General features: G+C 37.3%; 1 protein-coding gene across 11 annotated transcripts in view; it reads right to left on the bottom strand.

Annotated features, from left to right (window-relative positions):
- Positions 1–25,088, bottom strand: part of ZNF438 (zinc finger protein 438) — a 137,360-nt gene that overhangs the window by 4,285 nt on the left and 107,987 nt on the right. For 6 of the 11 annotated variants that reach the window (XM_074193089.1, XM_074193086.1, XM_074193090.1 and 3 more), the window contains 2 exons: positions 23,787–23,854; positions 237–2,088 (listed from right to left, as the gene is read on the bottom strand). In XM_074193089.1, the coding sequence (XP_074049190.1) occupies positions 237–2,088; positions 23,787–23,823 (1,889 nt within the window). In that variant the 5' untranslated portion in view covers positions 23,824–23,854. Of the gene's footprint in view, positions 1–236; positions 2,089–5,647; positions 23,855–25,088 lie in introns of those variants that run through there. The other 5 variants (XM_074193094.1, XM_074193093.1, XM_074193092.1 and 2 more) reach the window with 5 other exon arrangements.

Consider the following 25,088-nt stretch of genomic DNA (forward strand, 5'->3'; position numbering starts at 1 on the left):
AATCATTCAACCTCACTTGCAAGACAGGCCTGTCCAAGCTCATAGTCTGTGACTATAGTCACATTTAAAGAATGTACCAAATGGGACTTGGCTAAACGGACAAGGATTTTATATCAAATCCTACATGGTAGGTGGAGGGGTAGGGAACTACCCAATAGCTATGAAACCTTGGAGATGTTTCTGAAAGCCCTAAATGGCCATTTTCTTTCCCATGTACCACTGCCATCAACACTCACCTCTCTCCTGCTTCTTCTGCTCCTCTTATGCCCATTTCGCGATTCTTTGGCCCTTTGCCCTGTGGCAATTCACCAGAGGAAGGTTCAGTGTTGATCACAACCCTATGCACTTCTTTCAAATGACCAAAATAGACTCTTATGTGACCAAATACTTTTGCACAGAATTCACAATACATAAGCTTCTTGAGACGACTCTCACCGTGATGCAGCTTCATATGGGTGCTGAGACTTCCAGAGTGCACATATGCCTTACGACAGATCCGGCAACTGTACGGCCGTCTGTTTGTATGTGTGTTCATATGGTCCTGGAGATGGTGTTTAAACTGAAAGTGGTGGTTGCAGATGTGGCATTTGTGCCAAGGTTTTTTTATGGCAGAAAAACCATTCTTGCACACAGTACCCGGTTTGGTGGAAGTACTATCACTCTGCTTAGAGATGAGAAACTTATTTGTCAGTGAATTATTTAACAAACTGTCTCGCTCTAAGCCTTCAGGTGATTTGGCCTGTAGAAGAGGGGCAGGGGGAGTCAGTGGAGCCACTGCTTGCATGACAATGACTGGCTTGGGCATAATGTTCCGATACTTTTTCACAGCCCCAGTTTTTCTGTCTCTGAGTTCCTGGGAGTCAGTTTTTACTCTTTCTTTACCATCTCTACATGTGTCAAGGATACACTTTCTCTTCTTTGTCTGAAAAGCCAAAATCTCATCTGGGATCTTTCGTTTTCTTCCTCTTCTCTTTGCTGTTCCACCATTCAATTTCTTTTTGTTGTCAAGTTCTACCTTTGAGGTTGAGCGAAAGGCATCTTCACAGGGCATTGGCTTGGATGCTTGTGTGAGTGAGACAGCAAAGAGCTTCTCAGATGCTTTGTTGGACACATTGAAGGTTTTTGCAAAGGATGCAACTTTGTCACAGTCAGACCTGTGCCAAGAAGAAGCAGGACCCATGACGTTGGTGTGTGGTTTAGTTTTACAGAACATTGCTGCCTTCATTCTGGAATATGGCAGGATGGGAAGTTTACCCTTAGGTGCTGTTGGCATCAGCTGAACTGTATTGCCCAAAATCGCTGGGGACAGAACAGTAATGGCTCTTGCAGAATCAGCTGCTCCTTCTTTGATCTTCTCACCACTGAGGGCCGACTCTCTGGTGACTGTCTTTGTGCCCAGGTCAACTTTTGCTGCACGACCCAGCTCAGCTGAAGTTTCCTTGGGCACCCATGGCTTTGGAATAATAACAGTGTCCCCTGCCTCAGGTTTGTTTGCCAGTGGAGGCCCAGATTCTGCACAGCTGCCTTCATCAAGCAGGGCAGTAACTGTGATTTCAGTTGGCACCTGATCTATTAATATCACATGCTCAGATGAATCAATGTTCGTTTGAAGTTCAGAATGGTTGGCTATTGAAGGGGATGGCTGGGCACATGTTTGTGTATTGGCTGGAACCTTTCTGATTACACTCACAGAAGAGTTTGGAATAGTTTCCACTTCTGGTACCTTCTTATTTCTTGTAGGCTGGTACCGAGGAATGGGCAATTTAAGATTTTTGGGCAATGATAGTTTGGGCTTCTGGATGGGTTGAGTTGTCACTGTTGGGGTAACCTGGGGCAAAGCAACTAGAGAAAAGGTTCCCTCCTGACCAGCAACTTGCATCAGGGCATAGTTTTGTGGTGGCACTACTAGAGGCCTAGAATTTGAGGAGGATATGGGGTGAACTTGATCAGAGAGTGATGGTGATTGATAGGGCAGCACTGGGGATGTTAGGACTTTTGGTGTAATTTTGGGGGCAATAGTCCTAAACTGAATTTTATTTTGTAAAGTTTTCCCAGTCTGTGTTGTCCAAGGAGAGATTTTAGCTTCATCTGTAATGATAATACAAAATGCAAAAATAAAATGTTATTGTATTATATTTATCCAAATTTTGGCAGTTCAAATAAGAACATTAAAAGCAATTCAAAGAAAAATATAATTAAAATGAGATGGTAAATAGATTTCAAAGAAGTGTCAAATCCTCATTTTCACATTTCTCAAATAGTATTCCTCTGGGTTGAGGTTTTAATGCATGAATGGTAGTCAAGACAAGGGAGCTAAGGAATGGAAGCGAAGTTAATAAAGGTTTATTAACAATCAGCTTTACAAAAACAGGCTGTGCAAGCACCCACTTCTTAGCCCAAACCTTTTACAAACAATTTTCCAGATCTACCAAGTCCACATTTTACCTACTGGGTTCATGTCTTCCCTGGCTGCACTTTCCTGTATTGATCAAACACATTAAAATGTAAAGTGACAAAAGTGACAATACCACAGATGCAGGAGCCAGTGACCGGGATTCAGTAGACTGTCACTGAGAACATTCCTCCTCTGTCCCAATGGAGGCTGAACCATTTGGCCGCCTGGCAACATCAGTTGTTTGCACAGTGGAAGATTCTAGATTGAAAGCCAGCCTTGTTTCTACTTCCCCAGGTGACTTGTGAATTTCTCTTGACACCTTTTAAAACTGTTTATGTGAGCTTTTGCAATTAAATCACTAGGTTAGAAAACTGATGTGAATTCTCTCAACCCTATCACCGTTTAAACAGGTTACAAGATACCAAACAATATGCAAAGATAGAAAACATCCCCTAGCTCCTATAGCTCTTAAGATTTAGGGTCATCTAGTGACCAGTTTTTATTCCACTTAAAGGTGGCATGGCATGTATACAGGAAAAATCACTGACCTTTGAAGTCTGATGACTTGATTCCGAATTGTACCTTTTCTAATCTAATCTAAATTTGGGTAAACCTTTCCTAATCTAAATTTGGGTAAATCACTTGGTCATTTTGAGCCTCATTTTTTTTTCATATGTAAAACAGAGATAATACTATGTTAACCCCTTCACAGATTGGTCAATGAGGAAACAGATTTACAAACTGTAAAGTCTTAATGTAATAAGAGATATTGTTATTCTAATAGGTCCTTCCTCAGTCCAATCTCAGGAAGAGAAAAAACTGAGATAAAGACTTGTACCGGGACCCATGATAGCATTTATCCACTGGGTGGAAAGCTGAATTAGGAAGAAGCTTCTCAAAAATCTTTACATAAAGAAAATGTTCTTAGATAAGGAATCCAATCTGTATTTCTAACTCTGGATAGAGTGGACAAGTTTTACATCTTTCTTTCTCGATTGAGGCACTCACCTATTTCTTTCTACAGTTTGATAAATAGAGTGTTAAATAGGCTAGGAACATTTGTCATAGTCTCTACACAGACGACACAGCTATATTTAGCTGGACTATTAGATCGTCTGGACTATCTCAGGTTGCTAGGTGCAATAGGTGACACTGATCTCATGGTATGACTTAGTAAAGGCCTTTTGGAATCTCCAGAAATCAAATATCTGTGATACAAGGGAAATAGGCAAGCAACGCTCACCTGAAACAAATCAGAACTTTTGAGGGAAAGGCTTCTATAATTTAAAAAAAAATGGCTGGGTCACTTCCTCGCCCAAATCTTTCAGTCTTCCAGACCTAGGGATTCCCAGGAACAAAGGGCCTCACTTTGTGACCGAGCTGATTCACGACCTGAGTAATTTCAGAAGGGTAAACCAGATAAAATGTGTGCCTGTGTACCAGGCTCTGGTTTCTTTACTTGGTTATTTTTTTTATTGTTCATCTTTACTTCTTTATTGATATCTTATTTTTTCAATTACATGTTATGAAAGTCTTTCAACCATCATCTACTTGCATTTTTATATGTTATATATTTTTCTACCACTCTCCCTTTCTATCTCCCTCCCCTCGGTGGCAAATAGTCTGGTAAAAGTTGCACATGTACATTTGTGTTTAATATGTTTACACAGTAGTCATTTTGTGCACAAGGAATTTCTCTTAACATGTTTTAAGAGCTCCAGACTACCTTCAGAGTGACTGCTACATAGGACACCAATTTGGGCACACTACTCTTAGGAATTCATGAAAATGTAAACATTTTGCATTGTATCATGGGAACAACTACATTGCCAAGAAGATAGAGCCTTCAGAGAGCTTGCTATGGGTCAGTCCCCACAATGTCACCAGTCCTAACAATCTTAACATGGAACTGATAATGGTCATGTAGCTTTTGCTTGAAAACCTGATTAAAAGAGATTTCTAGAAAAGCTTCCTGGAGCAACCCCATTCTAACTTTGAAAAGTTCTAGCTGTTAGGAAGTCGTTTCCTTACTTGGGGTTAAATCTTCCATTCACTGCTTCGAAATCAACCCAACCCTCTTCCCAGGGAAAGCTCTTCTCTTTTTCAATCTAAACAGCCCTGATTCTTTGGACAAATCCTCCTACCACAGCTTCTCAAGGCCCTTCATCTTCCCATGTTCTTTTCCCTAAAGGAGCAACACACTCTCTAAAATTTGGTATCTAGAGCTGATTCTGGCATTCCATGTCTCCTGATTAAGATCGAGCTCAGCTGAACTCTCCCCTCCATAGTTCTTTACACTCTGCTTCTCCAAATGCAACCAAAGAACATAAAGCTTTTCAAACTGCCACTGCATACTCTTGGTTCATACCGAGCCAGCAGTCTACTAAAACACACAGGCCTTTTTCAGATAAATTGCTTTGTATCCATTCCTCCTCCTTTTGAAGTTAATTTTCTTTTAACCCAAGTGTAAGACTTTTACATTAACCCCCTATTAAATTTCATGTTACAATTAGTCCAACATTTTAGCCTAAGGTATTATTGGATCTTTACCTCTTAATCTAATATTTGAACTATCCCTCCTCACCTTGTAAATTACTTAAAAAGCAGAAATAGCATGCTCATGCCATTTCTGACTGAAAAAAAAAACAAATCAACACTATTGAGCAGTACAGGGTCAATCAGAATATCACTGAGTCCTTTACTAGAAATCCCTTTCTAAGTCATTAATGACTATTAAGGGTAATTATTCTTTAGCCATCTTAAGAAAACTTATCTGTACTATTATATACTATATACATTTTTCCAATTTGTTCACAAAAATCATACCCTGCTGAAATCTAATGAAATTTTATTCATAGCAAACCCAAGTACTCCTAGTGTAATAACTCTATTAAAAAAAAAAAAAGAGGTCGGGGCAGCTAGGTGGCACAGTGGCTAGACCACTGGCCCTGGAGTCAGGAGTACCTGAGTTCAGATCTGGCCTCAGAAACTTAATAATTACCTAACTGTGTGGCCTTGGGCAAGCCACTTAACCCCATTGCCTTGCAAAAACTAAAAAAAAATAAAATAAAATAAAATAAAAAAAGGCCAGTTTGGCACAATTATTCTTTTTTTGTTTTTTTAAGGTTTTTTTTGCAAGGCAAATGGGGTTAAGTGGCTTGCCCAAGGCCACACAGCTAGGTAATTATTAAGTGTCTGAGGCCAGATCTGAACCCAGGTACTCCTGACTCCAAGGCCAGTGCTTTATCCACTGCGCCACCTAGCCACCCCTTATTTCCTTCTCTTTTAAAAAAAAATTTAAAATTTATTTAAGGCAATGGGGTTAAGTGACTTGCCAAAGTCACACAGCTAGGCAATTATTAGGTGTCTGGGGTTGGATTTGAACTCAGGTACTCCTGACTCCAGGGCCAGTGCTCTATTTACTACTGCACCACCTAGCTGCCACTGCCATTTTAGAAATGAGGGAACGGGAGGCAATCAGGAGTAAAGGACTTGCAAGATCACATAGCTACTAGGTGTTTGAGGCCAGATTTGAACTCTGGAAAATGATTCTTCCTGACTGCAGGCTAGGACTCATTTATCAAAATAAATAAAACCACAATACAACACAGATAGTTAATTTGAAGTTCCAATATGTAGCTTGCAGGGATATATTTCTATTTGAGCTAGACACCAATGCTTTATACCACTTCTCTCATATAATTATAATGTATTGTAGCCTACTAGGGGCTAGCACCTGTTAACTGACATCATCATTAGTATTTTGGAAACATATTCCATGACTTGGAGCCACAGAGCACTGCTGGAAGATACTGATGCTAACTAGCTGGGCCTTTGTCTTAGTACCACGTTTGAGATTGTTAAAAGCCCTGCAGAGTTTCCCAAAAGAAATCTGGCTAGCTCTCCTCACACCATTCAATTGTGAACCCACCTTACCATCCACATATAGCATCCAAGAAATCTATATGGGGGACTGGCTTTAGGTCTCTCCTTCCAACTCCTGATCATAGATTGGACAATAGACATATTACTTGGTTTTTTTCTGGGTTTCCTGCATAAAGAGGTAGGCTAAACTTTGGGTTGATTGTGAATTGTATTTAGAAGTTAGCAGCATGTAGGAATTTAATTTTATCTACACAATGTCATCCACAAAAAGAAGTATCTGGAAAAAGTATTTGACAGAGAATTGCTCTTTCAATTGGATTATGTGGTGAATATCCTCCAACACAGAGGCAAATGTTATTGGTAAGGATAGGTCTCCCTGGTTTATATTTTGACCCATAATAATCAGAAGGCTGAACAAAAGTTTTATTGTTTGCTACAACTTTGAAGAGATTTGTACATTTTTATGGGAAACAAGTTGTTACTTATCAACACTTTCTTAATTACTCTTATTAGGAATAAGGTCTCTGTTTCTTCAGAGGTTTTTTCCAGACTCTAAAGCCATCAGTCCTGAAGGCCCGTTTTGCATCCTCTACTTGGTTTTGTCCAGCTGCTCTACCCACCTTTAGTGGAATTTCTACTTTCTCCTGTTACAAGGTTTTTTTGGCAATGGAGAATTATCATTGATAGAGAAATAAATTTTGTCACAAAAATATTTACAGATCCTTTCCATTCGGGAGGAAGACAGTTTATTGTCCTTCCTCTATTTTCATTCTTAATGGCTCTAAGAAAGATGTGGCTTAACTGGTCTCTTTACCAAATGTCTTTTTTTTTTTTTTTTTAGGTTTTTGCAAGGCAATGGGGTTAAGTGGCTTGCCCAAGGCCACGCAGCTAGCTAACTATTAAGTGTCTGAGGCCACATTTGAACTCAGGTCCTCCTGACTCCAGGGCTATCCCTGGGCTATTCACTGTGCCACCTAGCCACCCCCCATGCCCTTTAAGCTTGTTTTTATTTCCCATTTCTCATTATTTTTATGAAGTGATACTGCTTATATAATATTCCACTATCTTTTCCCATAATATTTCACAAATGAGTTCATATTCCAAATTGGATTTGCCTTTTTCCACCAAATCTCACTACTCAGAAAAGAAATTTAGTATTTTTGTTGCCTGAAGTAGTTTTCTTTTACATTTTTATTTTCTTTTACTTTCCTTATTATACTCTTTAGGAAAATGCAAGTCTCAATATCTACATGTACACTTTTACTTATTTCCCATTTTTCAAGATCAACAGCTAATTTAAATTTATCAGGTTAGAATTACTCCAATTGCTTGCCATATCTCATTTTTAATCTTTCATCAAATTTGGATCTTTGTTTTAACAAGTTTATGATGACTATAGAATGCTACTATTTTTTTAAAAAATCCAATATTCAAAACCAACTGCTTTACCCTCTACTAGAATATAAGCAATTTCATTTTTCATACTATTAGTTTGACATATTCAATACTCCTCCAACTCCATTCAGTTTTTTGCTTTTAAAAGAAAGATTTTATTTATTTTGAATTTTACAATTTTTCCCCTAATCTTGGTTCCCTCACCCTCACCCCTCACAGAAGACAGTCTGTCAGTCTTTACATTGTTTCCATGGTATACATTGATCTAAGTTGAATGTGATGAGAGAAAATTATATCTTTAACAAAGAAACATAAAATATAAGAGATAGCAAAATTACTAATAAGATAATTTTTTAAAAATTAAAGGTAACAGTCTTTGGTCTTTGTTTAAATGCCACAATTCTTTGTCTGGATACAGATGGCATTCTCCATTGAAGATACCCCAAAATTGTGCCTGATTGTTGTACTAATGAAATGAACAAGGTTGACCATCACCTCCATGTTGCTGTTAGGGTGTACAATGTTCATCTGGTTGTGCTCATCTTGCCCAGCATCAGTTCATGTAAATCCCTCTCCAGGCTTCCCTGAATTCCCATCCCTTCTGGTTTCTAATAGAACAATAGTATTCCATGACATACATATACCACAGTTTGTTAAGCCATTCCCCAACTGAAGGACATTCAATTAAGTTCCAGTTCTTTACCACCACAAACAGGGCTGCTACAACTATTTTTGTACAAGTGATGTTTTTACCTTTTCATAATCTCTTCAGGGTATAGATCCAGTAGTGATATTGCTGGATCCAAGGGTATGCATGCTTTTGTTGCCCTTTGGGCGTAATTCCAAATTGCTCTCCAGAAAGGTTGGATGAGTTCACAGCTCCACCAACAATGTAATAGTGTCCCAGATTTCCCACATCCCTTCCAATATTGATCATTGCTCTTTCTGATCATATTGTCCAGTCTGTCAACTCCATTCTCTTTTTTTTTAGGCTTTTGCAAGGCAATGGGGTTAAGTGGCTTGCCTAAGGCCACATAGCTAAGTAATTAAGTGTCTGAGGCCGAATTTGAACTCAGTTCCTCCTGACTCCAGGGCTGGTGCTCCATCCACTGCACCACCTAGCTGGCCCTGCCAACTCCATTCTTAAAGAAAATACAATCTAATGATGTGAGGCTATTATATGGTCTCTAAGACTATCATGACCTCTCATCTTTCTTAATCCTGAACCATGGTTACCAAAATATTTTCACTATTTTCTCTTGTGCCCAATATTTTCATTTAAGATAGTAAGCATTAGGGGCAGCTAGGTGGTACAGTGGATAGAGCATTGGCCTTGGAGTCAGGCATACCTGAGTTCAAATCCGGTCTCAGACACTTAATAGTTACCTAGTTGTGTGGCCTTGGGCAAGCCACTTAACTACATTGCCTTGCAAAGAAAAATATTAAGCATTAAAAAAATTTGAAGGGCTAATCAAGTTCTTCATAAAATTTCTCCATTTTCTTTTTAGAAGATTGTATTCAGTGGCACAGCTAGGTGGCACAGTGGCTAGAGCACGGATCCTGGAGTCAGGTACTCCTGAGTTCAAATCCAGCCTCAGACACTTAATAAATGCCAAGCTGCGTGACCTTGGGCAAGTCACAACCCTGTTGCCTTAAATAAATAAAAATAAATTAAAATACAATAAAAAAAAGATTGTATCCAGAATCTTTCCAGTGGGAAAGTGAATTACCTTTTATTCATTTTGTATATGTTTCTATATTATATCTCTCTTAAGAGCATGTTAGTCTCCTTAAGGGCAGGAATTCCCCCCTTGTTTAAGAATTTAACCACAATCTATGGACTCTAACTTGTAAGTTCTCTGAATGCTTTGAATTCTCCTCTCCTTAAATCTAGGGAGTATATCAGACAATGTCCAACTTTTCTATTCTTCTCTATCCCTTTCCCCAAGGTTTTCATTATTTGTACTTTAACAACCAGTTCTTCCTTAATTTGTCTTTTCTTCAGAAAGATTATTTGGCAATTATCTGGTTTTGGATAAAATTGGGGCTTAAATTTCTAGCCAAGAGTTTACCTCATGGACTGATCATTAAGGTACTGGACTTCCAAATGAACATTCAACATGTTTCTGGTCATGAGACTATCTTGGCATCTGCCTTATGAAAACAAGATGATGGATCTCAGAGACCATCCTGAACTAAACAGATGTTGCGCTCCAAACTTCTGCTATGTTAATAGCTTCATTTTAAAGGAGGAGAGAACAGAGAAAACACTATAATAATACAAGTGTCCACAAACTCATTTTATCACAATATTTTAGCAAAACAATAAGAACCTGTATAGTTGTTTCTAATTTTTTAACTGTATATCCCATTAGTAAAGAAACATAAGCATATGCCTTGACTATATTGATATTTACTTTTAAAGAAATATTTAGATAGCACTTTAAGACATACAAAACCCCTGACAAATATCATCTCATTTGATCCTCATTATAACCCTGTGAGGAAGTTCCCCTCCTTTAACATAGATTGGAAACAGCTTCAGAGGCTTCAATAATTGCCCGAGGATGAGCTCTGAAGAGGACTCAAACATGTATCTTCCTGACTCCAAGTGAAGGATGCTGGCCACTGAATGACCCAGAAGCCACAAAATTTATATACAGACACTCCTATACTATTATGTGCATTATAGAACACACAGAAGCAGAAAGTTTTAAAAAAAAGAAGGGGAAATATAAAATATGTATTAATGACACAAATAATGACATATTTCCCTTTAATTAAAATGTTATTAATAATGAAGAATGTGACTGAATGGGGGGTCATGCTTTTTGAAAATATGTTTGGACACTTTGGGATATAACAGTAATGTGATTTGAAATTTGGCTTGCTTGATTTTAAAAGATACCTCATAAATTCATGTAGACTCATCTACCCATAGTGAAAAGGTTTTTGTTGAAATCAATGAGGGCAGTTTGTGGGGCAATAGTCTTAGATTTGGAGTCAAGAATTCTTTTTTTTTTTTTTTTTAGGTTTTTTGCAAGGCAAATGGGGTTAAGTGGCTTGCCCAAGGCCACACAGCTAGGTAATTATTAAGTGTCTGAGATGGGATTTGAACTCAGGTACTCCTGACTCCAGGGCAGGTGGGTGCTTTATCTACTGCACCACCTAGCCACACCCAGAGTCAAGAATTCTTAAGGACACTCATTTAATAGCTGCATAACTCCACAGCTTCTCTTACCCTTTCCTTTATCTATAAAATAAGGAAAGTACCTGCTTTTGGTGAGAGTCAAATGAGAGGAGATGTGCAAAGTGCTTTGTTAATCCTCCAAATGCTATTATATAAATGCCACTATTCTAAGTATTAGTTGTTCTTATACTCTTCAGAAGGTATATATTTTTGTTTTTTAATAAATTGGTTCAACATCTATTGAAGCTCTTCATTTAGATTTTACATAGCTTAGAAAATCATTTTCAAGTTTTTAAAATGTGTGCATAGGAGTTTTTTATATTTTCAGAAACCTAGAAAGACAAGATTAAGTGTCTAGAAGAAGAGAGTAGTGTCAAATGCTGTGGAGTTCAAGGAAAATGTCTGAGAAAAAAGTCATTAGATTTGGAAATTAAGGGATCATTGATAGCTTTAAAACAACAGATTCTGTAAAGAAACAAGGAAAAGAAGGTTATGAATGTGAGAATAAAAAGATACTGGTGTCTTCATCAGAAGTAGGAAAACTCAGAAGGATGGGCCTATGTTGAAAGACAATCTAATGAGATCCGTTGTGGAAACTGGATTCCAACCAGGTCTTCCCATTTTCTATGGCAAACTGAGGGGGTGAACACATTAATGGGATGGGTGGAAGGCTCTCAAATCTACCTGCCATGTATGCCGAGGTTTCTGTCTGCCTTAAAGACTTGACACTCTACACAGAACAGATAGGTTTAAAGCCTGTACAGCCAGAAGAGGTCAGATATTGGAGAGTGTTAAAAGAGAATGGTTGAAAGGGTTATGTAGTTGCATTGAAAATAAGCCATGAAATTGTCTTTCCTGGGTAGGTAAGATTCAACCATCTTCTCACCCTGTGATTGGTTGGTCATTCCTTGAAGTGATGTTATGGACCAACTTGGGCCTCCAAGTTGGATTTTTTGAGATCACTTGTATATATCTAGGACTTATTATTCAACAATTGGCAATCATTTGATAACTCTGAGTATGGCTATAGGATGTGGGAACAGATATATGAAGATATATAAAAAAAACAACAGTTGTCTATCCCACCTCACGCTCATTTTTTAGATAGGGATAAAGAGAGAGGATACATGACTGTCCCAATTGGCACAGATGGGAAGTGGCAGAACTTGGGGCTGATAACTTCAAATTCAACCCACTTTCCACCACGCTATATTTCTCAGTTACAGGACAGAGTAGTTGAAAGGAGGACACTTGCCCCCATTTCTGTGATATAGAAAAAGGGGATGCCCTTGATATGTGTGAGTGTGAACAGGTACACCTACGGCCTTCTGTTTTCCCCACCTGCCCAGTACCTGGTGAAGACTGGTCATTGGTAGCAGAGGAGAAAAAAAATCCACTTAGGCATCAAGTAGCACATTTGTTCAGAACTCCCGAGTGAGTGGTCTTAGCTGCTCTGAGCAGGGCTACAGGTGGGCATTCTTTCCTGTTTGAGAAATAGCCCAGCATCTTGGGATCTTCTATTTTCTGCAGACCTCAAGACTACTGGAGAGGAAGAGGCTCTTCAGGGTCTGGAACACCTAACTTTAAACACCTAACTAAAGGTTTTACTTAGATGTACTTGCTGACTGACTTGGAGGACCCAAAGTTTGGGGCCATAGATTTATGATGGATTTTGAATCTATTTGATCCAAAGCCCTCAGAAATCCCATAAGCTGATCTGAGTTGTCAGCTTCATCTATGGCCATGCACATCTTGTCTGGAGCTACCCTAGGCCCATCCAAGTCATTCTCCAGTTCCCCTGCCAGGTCTGTAGCTGATGCTGGGGATAGGAAGTCTGACCCAACCTCACCCTCATTAGTTCAAAACTAGAAGAGTCCCACCCCTATCCAACCACACTATGTGTCTCCATGGTTAGAAGAGAAGCTCCTTGGAGATGGGCACGGTCTTCACTGTTTTTCTGTATCCCCTTTCCACATTGCAACTTTCCCCATCCCAGTTTTGATATATCATTGTTTGACATATGATATCAAACAGGAATTTGGGAGCTGTTCTGCAAAAGCTATAGCTAACACATGAAGATCATTAAAAAAAGAAAAAGTTTAGGAATTCAGAAATGCATAAAATACTTGGATAATATTATATAATATCATGATAATCCAGATATCTTCCAATGAAGGAAGAGTCAAAAATTTTTACACAGATTTTCCAGATTTGGGGGGCATCATGCCCCTAACCTCTACGTTGTAGGAAGGATAACACTAAATGTTTCCTCCTCCCTCCTTTTTTTTTTAAATAAATCTGTAAACTATTTCAAGGGATTTAAAAAGTACCATCCTTTCTCAAGAGCCTGAAAAATTAATATAATAGCTGACTTTCAAGGACTAAAACTGAAATTCTAATAAGAAAAAATATGAAGTTTGACATAAAAATAATTCTATTAAATTTAATGATGAAATAAAATGGTTAAAGCAACACTGTAATTTCTCAATTGAGTCTTTTTAACTGTCACAAAGTTCTCAGTAATCTAAAAAATGACATAAAAAAATTCTGACCACTAAGGATCAATGATGGGTGGCTCTGAAATAAGCATTTGAAGCAAACTGTCTTTCCTCCCCACTTTCTCTCAATAGAGAGAAACTTTGAAAAATGAAGTAGAAAAGTGAATTGTAAAAACCTTTCCAGTTCTAAAATGCAAAACCACTTCTGAAATTTAGAGGGAAAACAGAAAACAAAAAAATCAAGAAAGCAACTTCCCCCACTAGGCTGGGCTGTGGACTGCCACTACAAAGAAAAATCTCTGATTCAACAATGAAAGGCATTCTAGGGGTCAACAATGACTATCTGGGTGACTCCCAGAGAGGTCATATCACCTCCCAACACAAAAGAGGAGCTAGACTTGGGGATCTTTAAGGGTTCTTTCAGCTCTAAAGTCTTGACCCTATGCTCTCCCCATTTTACAGCTGAGGAAACTAAGGACAAGTGAGGTAAAATACAGTTTTTACTGAGTTCCTTTCCCTTCCAAAGCCAATATGAATTAGCCATATTCTTATGAAATCATTAAGTTGTTTACTTAATTATATAAATATGACTTGAATACCAGTTGCTTCTGGATCCTGACTTTTTTTATTCTTTGATTTCTCAAGTTCCATTCACAAAATACAGAATATAATTTTATTGGAAAGCATTTGTAGATCTGGCTCTTTTTTTGATCAGAAGTAGAAGGGGGAGGGATAAAATTGTTAGCACTAGTTGTTTCACATGAATAATAATAATAATAATAATAATAATAATAATAGACATTTATATAGCATTTTAAAGAGATTTGAAAAGATAATGTGTTATTTCAGTGATCATCATCACCACAACTCCATTTTACTGATAAGGAAACTGAGGCTCATAATCCCAGGATCACATAGTTAAGAATGTCTGAGACAGGATTCAAATTCGCGTCTTCCTACCTCCAGGCCCAGCTTTCTGTCCACTATGAATGAAAGCCATTGAGAGACAAGAAAATTCCACAAATATTGAGCAAGGATCTCCTCTCCAAAACCATCTGCATAAGGCTAGCAAACCTGAGGGTCCCAAAGAATCCCCACCCTCTTCTTCCTCAGCAGGCAGAACCAAGGTGGGCTCTCCCTCCTAGCCCTTTACCCCTTTGGACCCAGGTCCTCAGGTTGGTGGGCTAAAGTTGAGGCTGAGTCAAAGACAGAGTTGACCAGAGGCAAGAAGAGGCACAGCTGCCCTGGCCTTAGAGAGGGTTCCCCAGACAAGAAATCAAAGCACCCTGAGCTAACTTCACTTAGGACTCAAAGGCTAATGTTTTGTTCACTTAAATTTTATAAAACTAAAGGGAAAAAAGTATCCCTCTTGTGTACTGTCATTTCTGTTTTCTCTCTCATTTGCCTACTTCTTATTAAATTCCAACTAGGATTCAAACTAGTTCCCAAGATGGCCTCTGATTAAAACTGACTTCAATTAAAACCCAGAAAGGCCCAGGCTAAAAGAATTATCTTCTCTTCCAAGGAAGCCTAGCATGATTCATGGCCCAACATTTTCTCTCCCCACCTCCCATATTTTGACCTGGAATGGAGGTGGGGGTATTTGGGCAATGAATCATCAAATACCCCACAAAATTAAACAAATTAGATAGTTACATTTATTACCAAAAAAGGCTCCTGCATCCTTTATAGAAGGCTTTCAGAGCCAATTACGTAAGATATTAATAGTAAGGGGAAAAAGGACTAATCCAATAAAATGTAGTTTCTTAAATTTAAATAATCTAATTGGTCTTTTGGGACCCAAGTTATGACTCAAATAAAAAGGTTGAGAACTATAAACTATTATTGTTTTACTGTATTTTAAAGTACATTGAATAATCTGAAGTTTCTTGTTTCCTGTGCCACCTCCCTCCCTCTGCCCAACCTCTCCACCCCCAGCTCCCTATTTTTAAAGTTATTGCATTTTAAAATTCCTAGTTTCTGGGGAAATTTTTTCTTTATTTCAATTGCTCTTGTTCAAATGGAATATAATGAAGCAGCAGAGTTTGACAGGAAGATCCCTGGGCTGTAATGAATGAAAAGCCTTGGGCTTCAAGACTGGCTCATCACCTAGGCAAGCACAGGTAAGGTACTTCACCTTCACCTGTAAAAGGAAGGTGTTGGGTCAATCCTCTCCAAGGTCTTCTCCTGCTCTAACTCATGGTATCAACCTCTGCAACAAAAGGAAGCTAAGGCACATTCAATGGATGGCATGCATTTCTTACACCACCCACAGAGAAGGCAGACAATTTGGATCAGAGGGAGAGCCAGAGGCCATCTAGGTCAACATTGTCATTTTGAAAAAGAGAAAACTGCAGTTTGACAGGCAAGACACCTTAGGCAATCTGCCCGGGGTCCCTCAGGTCCTAAGGGCCAGGTTTAGGATTCAAAAACTAGTTCCTCAAATCAAGATCCGAGGTTCATCCCATCCCACTCTGTTATCTATCCCCAACAACATCCCAGGAACCTACCAACTGCTGACTAGGAGCAAGAGTGACCTATAGAAGAGACAATATACACCAAGACAGACTTTTTAAAAAAAAGAATCCCTTCTAACCTTATTCTATCATTTATAAAAAGTCACATCCAGAACTCCAACTAAACGGAGGAATGGAGAAACCATTGTTAAGACTGTTGACAGTAGCTGCTGTTTGGTTTTCTCAAGGCCTGATACTGTAATAAATGTCTGTATTTGTCCTCATTCCAGCACAAGTTTCCGGGTCTGCCGCCGACTCCGTCCTTTCTCTGTAGGCTTTGCAGATTCAAAAGCACCACCTGCAGAAGTGTTTGGACAATTGTGCAAAGTTCCCAAGACAAGAAACAGGGGGTGGATAATCAAAAACATTACCTTTCGTTTTGCACATTAAAATGAGTTATTCCATCTTGGTCTGTGCTATCACCTTTTACTCCTAAATAACACTTGAAAAAAATTCAGTATCAAATATCACAGGCAAAAGTAGGAGTTTGAGAAAGATGAAAATATAGTTAATGGAGTAAACAGAAATACTTGGGTTTCAGTGTTATAGCCCAGTAACAGAAATATATCCAGACTTAAAAAGTGCACCAAAAAACCTGAACTTCCTGCCATGGTTAAAATACCAGGATCCCGAGGGCAATCTAATACAAATAACAAAGTTTAAAAAACAGATAACCTTGTCCAAATATCTATTTGGAATATATTTTTACTGATGAGTAGCTATTTCAAATACAGGTAGATTTAATTTCATAAAGACGATGGCTGTGAAAAGTTGTGAGGAAAATTAATTTTAAAAAAGATCAAACTAATTTTTGACATAATTTTGGGGAAAGCTGATTTCCCTTCAGTTGGCAGTTATTTGACATTTTAACCTTTAAAGACTTCCTTTTCCAGGCTTCTCAGTTATAGTTAATGGTCCATATGCAAGTTATGGATACTTTTGCAAGATAAGGCATTTCCATGTTCTGTAAAAGTATAAAAATATGGAAATCAACCTCCAACCCACCTGTTTTGTAAGTATTCATTGCTGTACTGAAGGTTTCCTTAAAGAAAGTCCCACGTGTCCAACAATATTCAGAAAAACTCTACCAATGCTGAGACAACAAAAGAAATAACAAAAAGAAAGCAAAATTAAGAACCCGATATTGACTACCATATGCATTTGCTCTGAGAAACTGGTTTTTTGTAAAAATTGCCTAAATTGACTTCACATCATGATTGAACAAAGGCTTCCTTTCTGGAACCATCAAAGCTAGAACAAATAACAAAATCATCAGACAGTCTCAAAGCTGCAGGGAACATTTTAGGTTCCTAGATCTTTTGAATTTTGCCTGGTTAAACTTTTCTTCAAGTCCATCATTGTCCTTCTGATGACCACTGTCCGAGGGACATCTAATCTCACGCCCATATTCTAGAATGGGGAAGACTTAAATATTCAGTCTCTTGGAAGACAGGAACCGTTTATGGGGCTAATTTCTTCTCTCCTCTCTTGGGCAGAGACAAGAGGACAAATTGGGTTAGCAGAAAAGACAAGTCAGCAAGCAACTACAGTATTTCCACAGGCCTTCTTGCTGAGCTGGGACAGGACTTGCATAATGTTGGTGGACTTAGTTGTAGTCTCAATGACTCTTGGGTGACTTCCTCAGGGGGCCACACTCTGAATGGGATTTCCTCAGAGTCATACAGAAGCTACCAGGGTTCATCTGACAGTCCTTTCTGGTGGGAGGCATTCCCTAATTGCCATTCACATCAAATGGTGAATCATGGGGAGACTTTTATAATCCCTACTGCAATTGTAGTTAACACAAATAATACAATGGAACACAGACACTCAAGAAAAACAGAGTGTTTCATTCTCAGTAAATGAAAAAAGACAAAGGAACCTGTTATATGGCACACACAATCTTAAACATAAAACAAAAATAATTTTTCCCTGGAAACTTAGGTGCTTAGGGACCTTGTTGATTTTTTGATTCATTCTTTGTCACTGTATATCTTCAGAAGAGATTTTAAATGTTAAAGAATGTATTCCTGAACATCTCTGTGGTTGATAATAATCTTAAACAAAGAATATTACATCATTTGCAGTGTCACTATGAATGATCTCTTTTTTAGTTTTATGGGATCAAAATCCTTATGTTTATGAAGGTCCTTCATTGGTGAAATAATATTTGAATATGGTCTTGAAAACGAATACTTTATGGTTCTTTAGAATGTAATTTAGGTGAGAGATGGGGCATGTAGCAACTATTTTAGCATACCCTGATCCAACCAATAACCTCAAGTTAATCATGAGAAGCAGGCAGATTATATAATAGTGAATGAGTAAATGAGAACTTTGGATAATGGATATAGTTTGAAAGAATCTAACTAAAGAATAAAACACTGGGAATACCTGTCAAATACCTGTAAAAGATAACAAAGTGATCACAGTGGGGGAAAAAACCACACACACATATACACACAAACTCATGACAGAATTTTAACATTCTAAGTTTTGAATGACTATCATGTTTCCTAGCCAAGTGCCTGAGGTCAGATTCAAACTCCCATCCTCCTGACTCCAAGGCCAGTGCTCTAACCAGTACAGTACTACTGGCTGTGTGACCTTGGGGTTTGCATCCTGGGCCACATCCAGTAGTCCTGATTCCTAACTGGCCAGTGGACCCAGATGGCTCTGGAGGAGAAAGTGAGGCTGGTGACTTATCCCAGCTCCCCCTCACTCAAACCCAGTTCATGTGCTTATCATGGCATCACCTCCCTGATATCATGGTCTTCTTCGAGGATGAAGTACAAACATCATCATCGTGTTGCCTAGAACTTTAGATATTTACAAACATGTAAAAATAAGGGTAAATAACTATCAACTTCTCATCTTCCCCTGAGGCAGATTTCTGACTAAAAGAGCAGTATGATCTTGGACAAGTCACCAAGTTATTTCTCTAAGCTTATTTCCTCTCGAAGAGGGTAATACAAGATTCTTTCCTGTTCTAATATTCTAAAGTCTATCATCTATGCAAAAATCTATTTCTGAATAAAAATAGGAAAGAGAGTTCATAAATTCGAGTCCTGCTCTGTGTTAGTTTCTTCTAGTTTTTCACATTTGTAAAAAACATACCATTTCAGAGTTTCTAATAATTAGCAATTAATCAACAGGACAAAGTGTTGAACATCTAAATTATTAATAAAAATACTAAATTGTAACAACAAACCCTTATCAATCACACTATAACAGCACCAATGCAAGAATACAGATTAACTCATGAAAAGTCTGATAAATCTCAGAAATGTTCAGTGCTTCAGAAAGTTCTGATGAAATTTCATTTTTTAAAAAAAACTCAAGCTGAAATGGATGCTCATAGCGTATTTCAAGCTGCTTATATTCATTATTTTTTCTAAGTATTTCAAAGTATCATCTTAGTAAAACATGAAACATTTCCAAATTAATCCAATTTCTTGTGCATTGTTTTAAGCGTGATTTAAAATGCCATTCAAAATTGATTTTGAAATGTCTTTCCTTATCACCTGAAGCTCTTTGTAGGTTGTCACATAACATACTAGAATTTCTGTTCTAAGACGTTTGCCTAAGTGTTTAAGACTTTGATGCCAATTAATTTAAAGCCAAGAACAATATGTTTGGCTGTACTAAAAACACAAAAAGATTTATGGATTTCTGTTCCTACTGGTATTAGACTTTTACAAACAAATAAAAAAAGACAACTAAGTTACATTTTTGGACAGAGCAATATTCTCAATATCACTGTCAAACCTTTCTGCTTTCAACACTGCTCAACTCATCACACAAACCATCTGCATAAATAAAGATGTAAGCATCTGTTGTATGGCAAATGGTCTCAGGGGCAGATGTTTTTATCCCTGCATTCATGTCACTGGGGTTGGATACATTATTTGAACAGATGTACACAATCTGAAAGTGTTGTGTCCCACAGTGAAATGTCTCCAACTGCTTTCTATCAAAGTACATAAATGATATTTGCACCTGCACTTATGGTAATGATATAAAGGCAGCAGGGGGTTCTGACAAAAGGAGATGTGATGCTATGAAATATATTTACATGGTTAATTGAAGTTTCTGCTGCCAAATGGCTCCACTGACATTGATACATATACTCAGTTTCCATGTCTGGGTGGTATATTTTTTAAAAGTTGCAAAAAATTAGAGTGGTTCAAACAATCCAAACACCTATAACCTTAAACTGATTACCAGAAATATTTTCATCACCTTTGTGTTTTCAATTTATAAAAATGAAAATGACTTAAGATTGAAGTTTTGCTAGCTAAATTATAAGCCTCTACTCATTCTTGTCATTTTAACTTGAGAGTAACTTTCTTTTCAGGGTGCATATTTTTCATTTGGCATTCTGTCAGTACTACAAGCCAACAACATGCAATAGCATTTCATCAAAGCTACAATACTGGAAAATATTCATTTCCGCCATTAAGGTTTTAAGGAAAACCCACTAAAAAATGGTCAATTTATCCTTAGAGTTCATATGAAAATCTTACTCTTCATATAATGGGGTTTAATGGCCTCTTAATGGGATCAAAATTCAAGAATGGCATTTTATTATTTCATGAGAACTTCATATGAAAATTTATGGAAAAATAAATTGATGAGTTTTAAAGAATAATCTCCCCATCACCCTTCCCCACCAAAACAACAACCCAAATCAAAACTATTCATTACCAATGTAGAAATGCCCATTGTCAGGGAAAAATATTAAAAATGTTCATCACTGAATACCAAGATGCAGACAATCTCCTCAAATCTCTACAAAACATTAGTAGTTTCACTATTATATAACCCATACTTTGGATTACAGGAGCACAGATTCAAAGCTGAAAGAAATCCCTCAAAACTCATTTTATAGATGAGGAAACTGAGGCAGTAAGCAGGTAACTTGCCCAAGGTAATATAGGCAGCAAGAGAGGTGACAGCAGAGCTACAGTTCCTTCCTGTACTGTGGTCCCAGTCTTGTGGATCATTATCACAAAGGGTTTTCATCCCACCTAAAATATGCTGAGGTGGCAATGATACACAATTCAAAAGAAGAGAAGGGCAGGCGGCTGGTAAATTCCAGGTATCATTCCAGGTCCAGTCAGTAAACTGAACAATCCTATTTTCATATTAGGTCCATCTTTCTTTGTCATCTGGTCCTCACCATAGCTAAAAATAAAAATGAGTTATCCTCAGTATTCAGTGCTGGCCTCAGTTCATCTTAAACTTCAGTATTCTAAACACCACTCTCACAGGACCATTCCACTCTAGTCATGTTCTGCAATCTGCCCTTGCTTTCTGACTCCTATACTTCAAAATCAAGCTGGTTGATGAAACCTTTGTCAGTCCACATCAGGATCTTTTCTTCCTCCGGATAGTTTCCCCTTTCTTTGACTTTCAGGTCATGGGATCTTAGCTGGCCTGAAACCTCTGTGGTCTGGTCTCCTAAATCTAGAGGGTCAGAGTATTCCCAGCTTTCTCTTCCTCTATCACAAATTCTAATAGAATAACAACTTTATCCCAACATTTCCATGATTTCTACTTCACTAATTTATCTTTGTTGATCAGAACCAGTATGAAAAGAACAGTTATTTCCATTTGTCAATTATTCTGTATTTTGAAAAATGAAATAATAAATCACGTCAACAATTTATCAGCTCAGCTTTGGGCAGCGCAAAAGTGTTAGCGGATGTCTATCGCTACTACATTGTGACTCCATGCTGGGTTGGTGCTCTTTTCCCCAAACTCTTCATCCAATTCTCCCTTGGTGCAGGTGGTCTTTAGCGTCCTCACAGACCACGATCCATCTCTGTTCCCCCATCCCCCAATTTAACACTTAGGCAATGTTCTCTTCATCATGCTCCTGCCTTTGGTTACTAAATTTCCAAACATAAATATATCTTATTATAATCCTAATTCATCATTATCTTTATCTATTGATTTCTTTTGAATAAGAATGATGATGTTCTAGGCTTATGTCCTATCTAATCAAATGTAAGTGATATCTAGGAAGTCAAACTTGTCTCTTCATATCAGGGCATGTAGTAAACTTTATTTTCCATTCTTTATATACTTGTGATTAACTATCTGAAACTACATATTTTATTACTGACTTTTCTTAGAAGTTGTCTTCCATGATTTATTGATTCTCTTTATTAATACACTTCTTTCCAAGTTTTATCTGCTATTCTGTACTATTCGATTTAACAATGATGTTGCAAACTTTGTGCAAATACCCACCCTATCAGCTTTCATTAGTTAAGAGCTCTTCATTGTTATAATTTAAGCTAGTGATGTTAAACTCAAATAAGCATACTGATTTAAAAAAATCATAAATTAATGTTACTTATGTTGTATTTTGTTAAACATTTCCCATTTTCACTTTGACTGCTTTGGTTGCAATTAGAAGGTTTCCCTTGAGTTGGACACCTCACTTTTAGTTCAGGGTTCAGAAATTCAAATCTCATTCTCTATATTCCAAACCAGCTATTCACTCCCCTAATCTTCTGTTCAAGGGACTCAAAATAGAAGCAAAATCATTAGCAAGAATTCATGTAATGAACTTCCTCTCCTAAGCATTAGTTCAATTTCCTCATTTTATAAACAAAATCACAAAAAATGACTTTTCCCCATAGTTAATGGCCAAAATGGGATTAGAATCCTGGTCTCCTGAATCCCAGGTCAGGAGCTGTTCTATCACACTATGGAATAATATATCTTTGTACCATAATGATATAAAATATATTCTGCTTTATTTCTACAAAGTGCTCTTTCATCTACTGCTGCTTTATGCCCTACCCCAAAAAGATTAAAGAAGAGATAAGCTTATATGGACAAAATATTTATAACAGCAATACCTTCTGATATGGCAAAGAATTGGAAGCTATGGAGGGTGCCCATCAGTTATAACAGAATATTACTGTGCCTTAAGAAATATGAAATGATTAAAAAAATCTGAGAAAATTGACAGAAATTGATGCAGAATGTAGTGAGTAAAACCAGGAGAGCAATTTATATGACTGCAAAATGATAAAAAAAAAAAAACTTGGAAAGATTTAAGAACTCAATCAATGCAATGACCAAAGCTTATTTCAGGGGACCAATGCTAGAGAAGTGATGGATCCAAAATAAATAATGAGACATATTTTCAGTTTGATTATGCTGATTTTGTTACAAGGGAAGATTTTTGTTTTGTATTGTTTTAATTTGGGGGATATTTAGAAGGGAGAGGGGAACTAGTAATAACACTAATGTCAAAAAAAGGAAAAAATGGGAAGGGAGGTAGTACTTGAAGAATTTTGTTTTTTAGTTTTTTTTAGTTTTTTTTGTAAGGCAATGGGGTTAAGTGGCTTTCCCAAGGTCACACAGGTAATTATTAAGTGTCTGAAGCTGGATTTGAACTCAGGTTCTCCTGACTCCAGGGCCAGTGCTCTATCCACTGTGCCACCTAATCACCCTGAAGAATTTTTTTCTTTTTAAGCAGAGGAAAAAAGGAAGTTCAGAAAGAGAGAAAAGCAGGACAGATTTGAAACTAATGTGGAATTTGTTTTACATTTTTTAAAATAAAACTTTTTTAAATAATGATTTCTGATTTTATATATAACCTTTTTTGTTCTGTTCCTCTTTACATATGGAAACATCCATGTTTGCTACAAGTATGTCACATTCAGAATAAAAAAAATTTAAAAAGCTACTTTAATTCAATGCAGTTCAAATATTCTCTATATAAGGCACTGTGCTGAATGGGTGGTTGTATAGTGACTAGGATATGATGTTAAAGGAATAAATTTGATGCATTTATAACAATATAATAGTATGTTGATATATACAGCATATAATGTGATATAATTTAATGATTTCGCCATTGCTCCTCACATGTCTTATCTTACCTTGATCTTTTGGAGGTACCAATAAAGAATTCTCCATTGCGTTATCTTTGCCTCTGAAAGTGGTTTTCCTAAGGGGTAAAAAAAGGAAACAAAAAGAAAACAAAACAAACATCATCACAAACATTAGAAAATAATTTAATATTTACTATAAGCATAAAACAGAATTTTCAGGATTTATACATTTTTAAATAAGTAGATGATTATTCCATTGAACAATCCACTTACTTCTCAGTGTATAACCTGGTAACTTTTATCTCCTTTATCTTACTATAAGATATCTCTGATACCTAATGTTTTAATTAAGCTGATTTCTTGATAAATTAGAACTTTTGCACACCAATAATATTATCTACAAAGATACTTTCTGAAACATTAATAATTTATCTATATAATAGTAAAATAATCTGTATAGAGCAACTTCAGCCATTGGAACACAGCTCTAAATCCAGAAATAAATATATATAAGGCCGACTTAACTATTACAAAGCCCATGCATTTTCCTCCAAGGAAGATGCCTTCACTATTTTTATTTTTTAGGTTTTAGTAAGGCAATGAGGGTTAAGTGGCTTGCCCAAGGCCACACAGCTAGGTAATTAAGTGTCTGAGTCTAGATTTGAACTCAGGTCCTCCTGACTCCAGGGCCAGTGCTCTATCCACTGCACCACCTAGCCACCCCAAATACCTTTACTTATTGAGGCTCATTTAACATACAAATATAAGATGACAAAGTTAAGTAGAGTGGAACAGTTGGGAGAAAAGGGAAAATGTTACAAGTATATACAATGAGAACAATGCTATAATAACTGAAAATAGGAGGTGACATACAAAAATATGTTAACTAATAAATATTGTTGTCTAGTATGATTGATAATAGGCAAAGAAAATCTTATACCACTCAGTAACTCCTGATGATAGCATTGCTAGTATAATAATGACAACACTCATTTAAAAAAATGGTTATGGTTAATACGTTCCTTTCAGAAGTGTAGGAATTATATAACATTTCTCATAATTTTCCATTAATAATAGGCTTAAAATATTTTGGAACAGTTCAGAATTTTTTGTTCTGAAAATGCTCAACTTCACTTATTTGGAACATTCACTTACATGAAAAATTTTATTCCTCTACTGTGTCTGGCAAATACAAAACAGAGATCTCCACTCCTTGAGCAATTGGAAGGGGCTGTGCTTCCCCACCCAACTCCCCTCTGGCTGCCAGGCATTGGCCCCCGGGAAGCCACTATGTCACGAGTGTATGATCTCTTGTCCTCAGTGTGAACATTCCCAGAATGTTCTACCTGG

The sequence above is a fragment of the Macrotis lagotis genome, chromosome 7 (genome assembly GCF_037893015.1).
Source record: "Macrotis lagotis isolate mMagLag1 chromosome 7, bilby.v1.9.chrom.fasta, whole genome shotgun sequence".
NCBI classification, from domain to species: domain Eukaryota; kingdom Metazoa; phylum Chordata; class Mammalia; order Peramelemorphia; family Peramelidae; genus Macrotis; species Macrotis lagotis.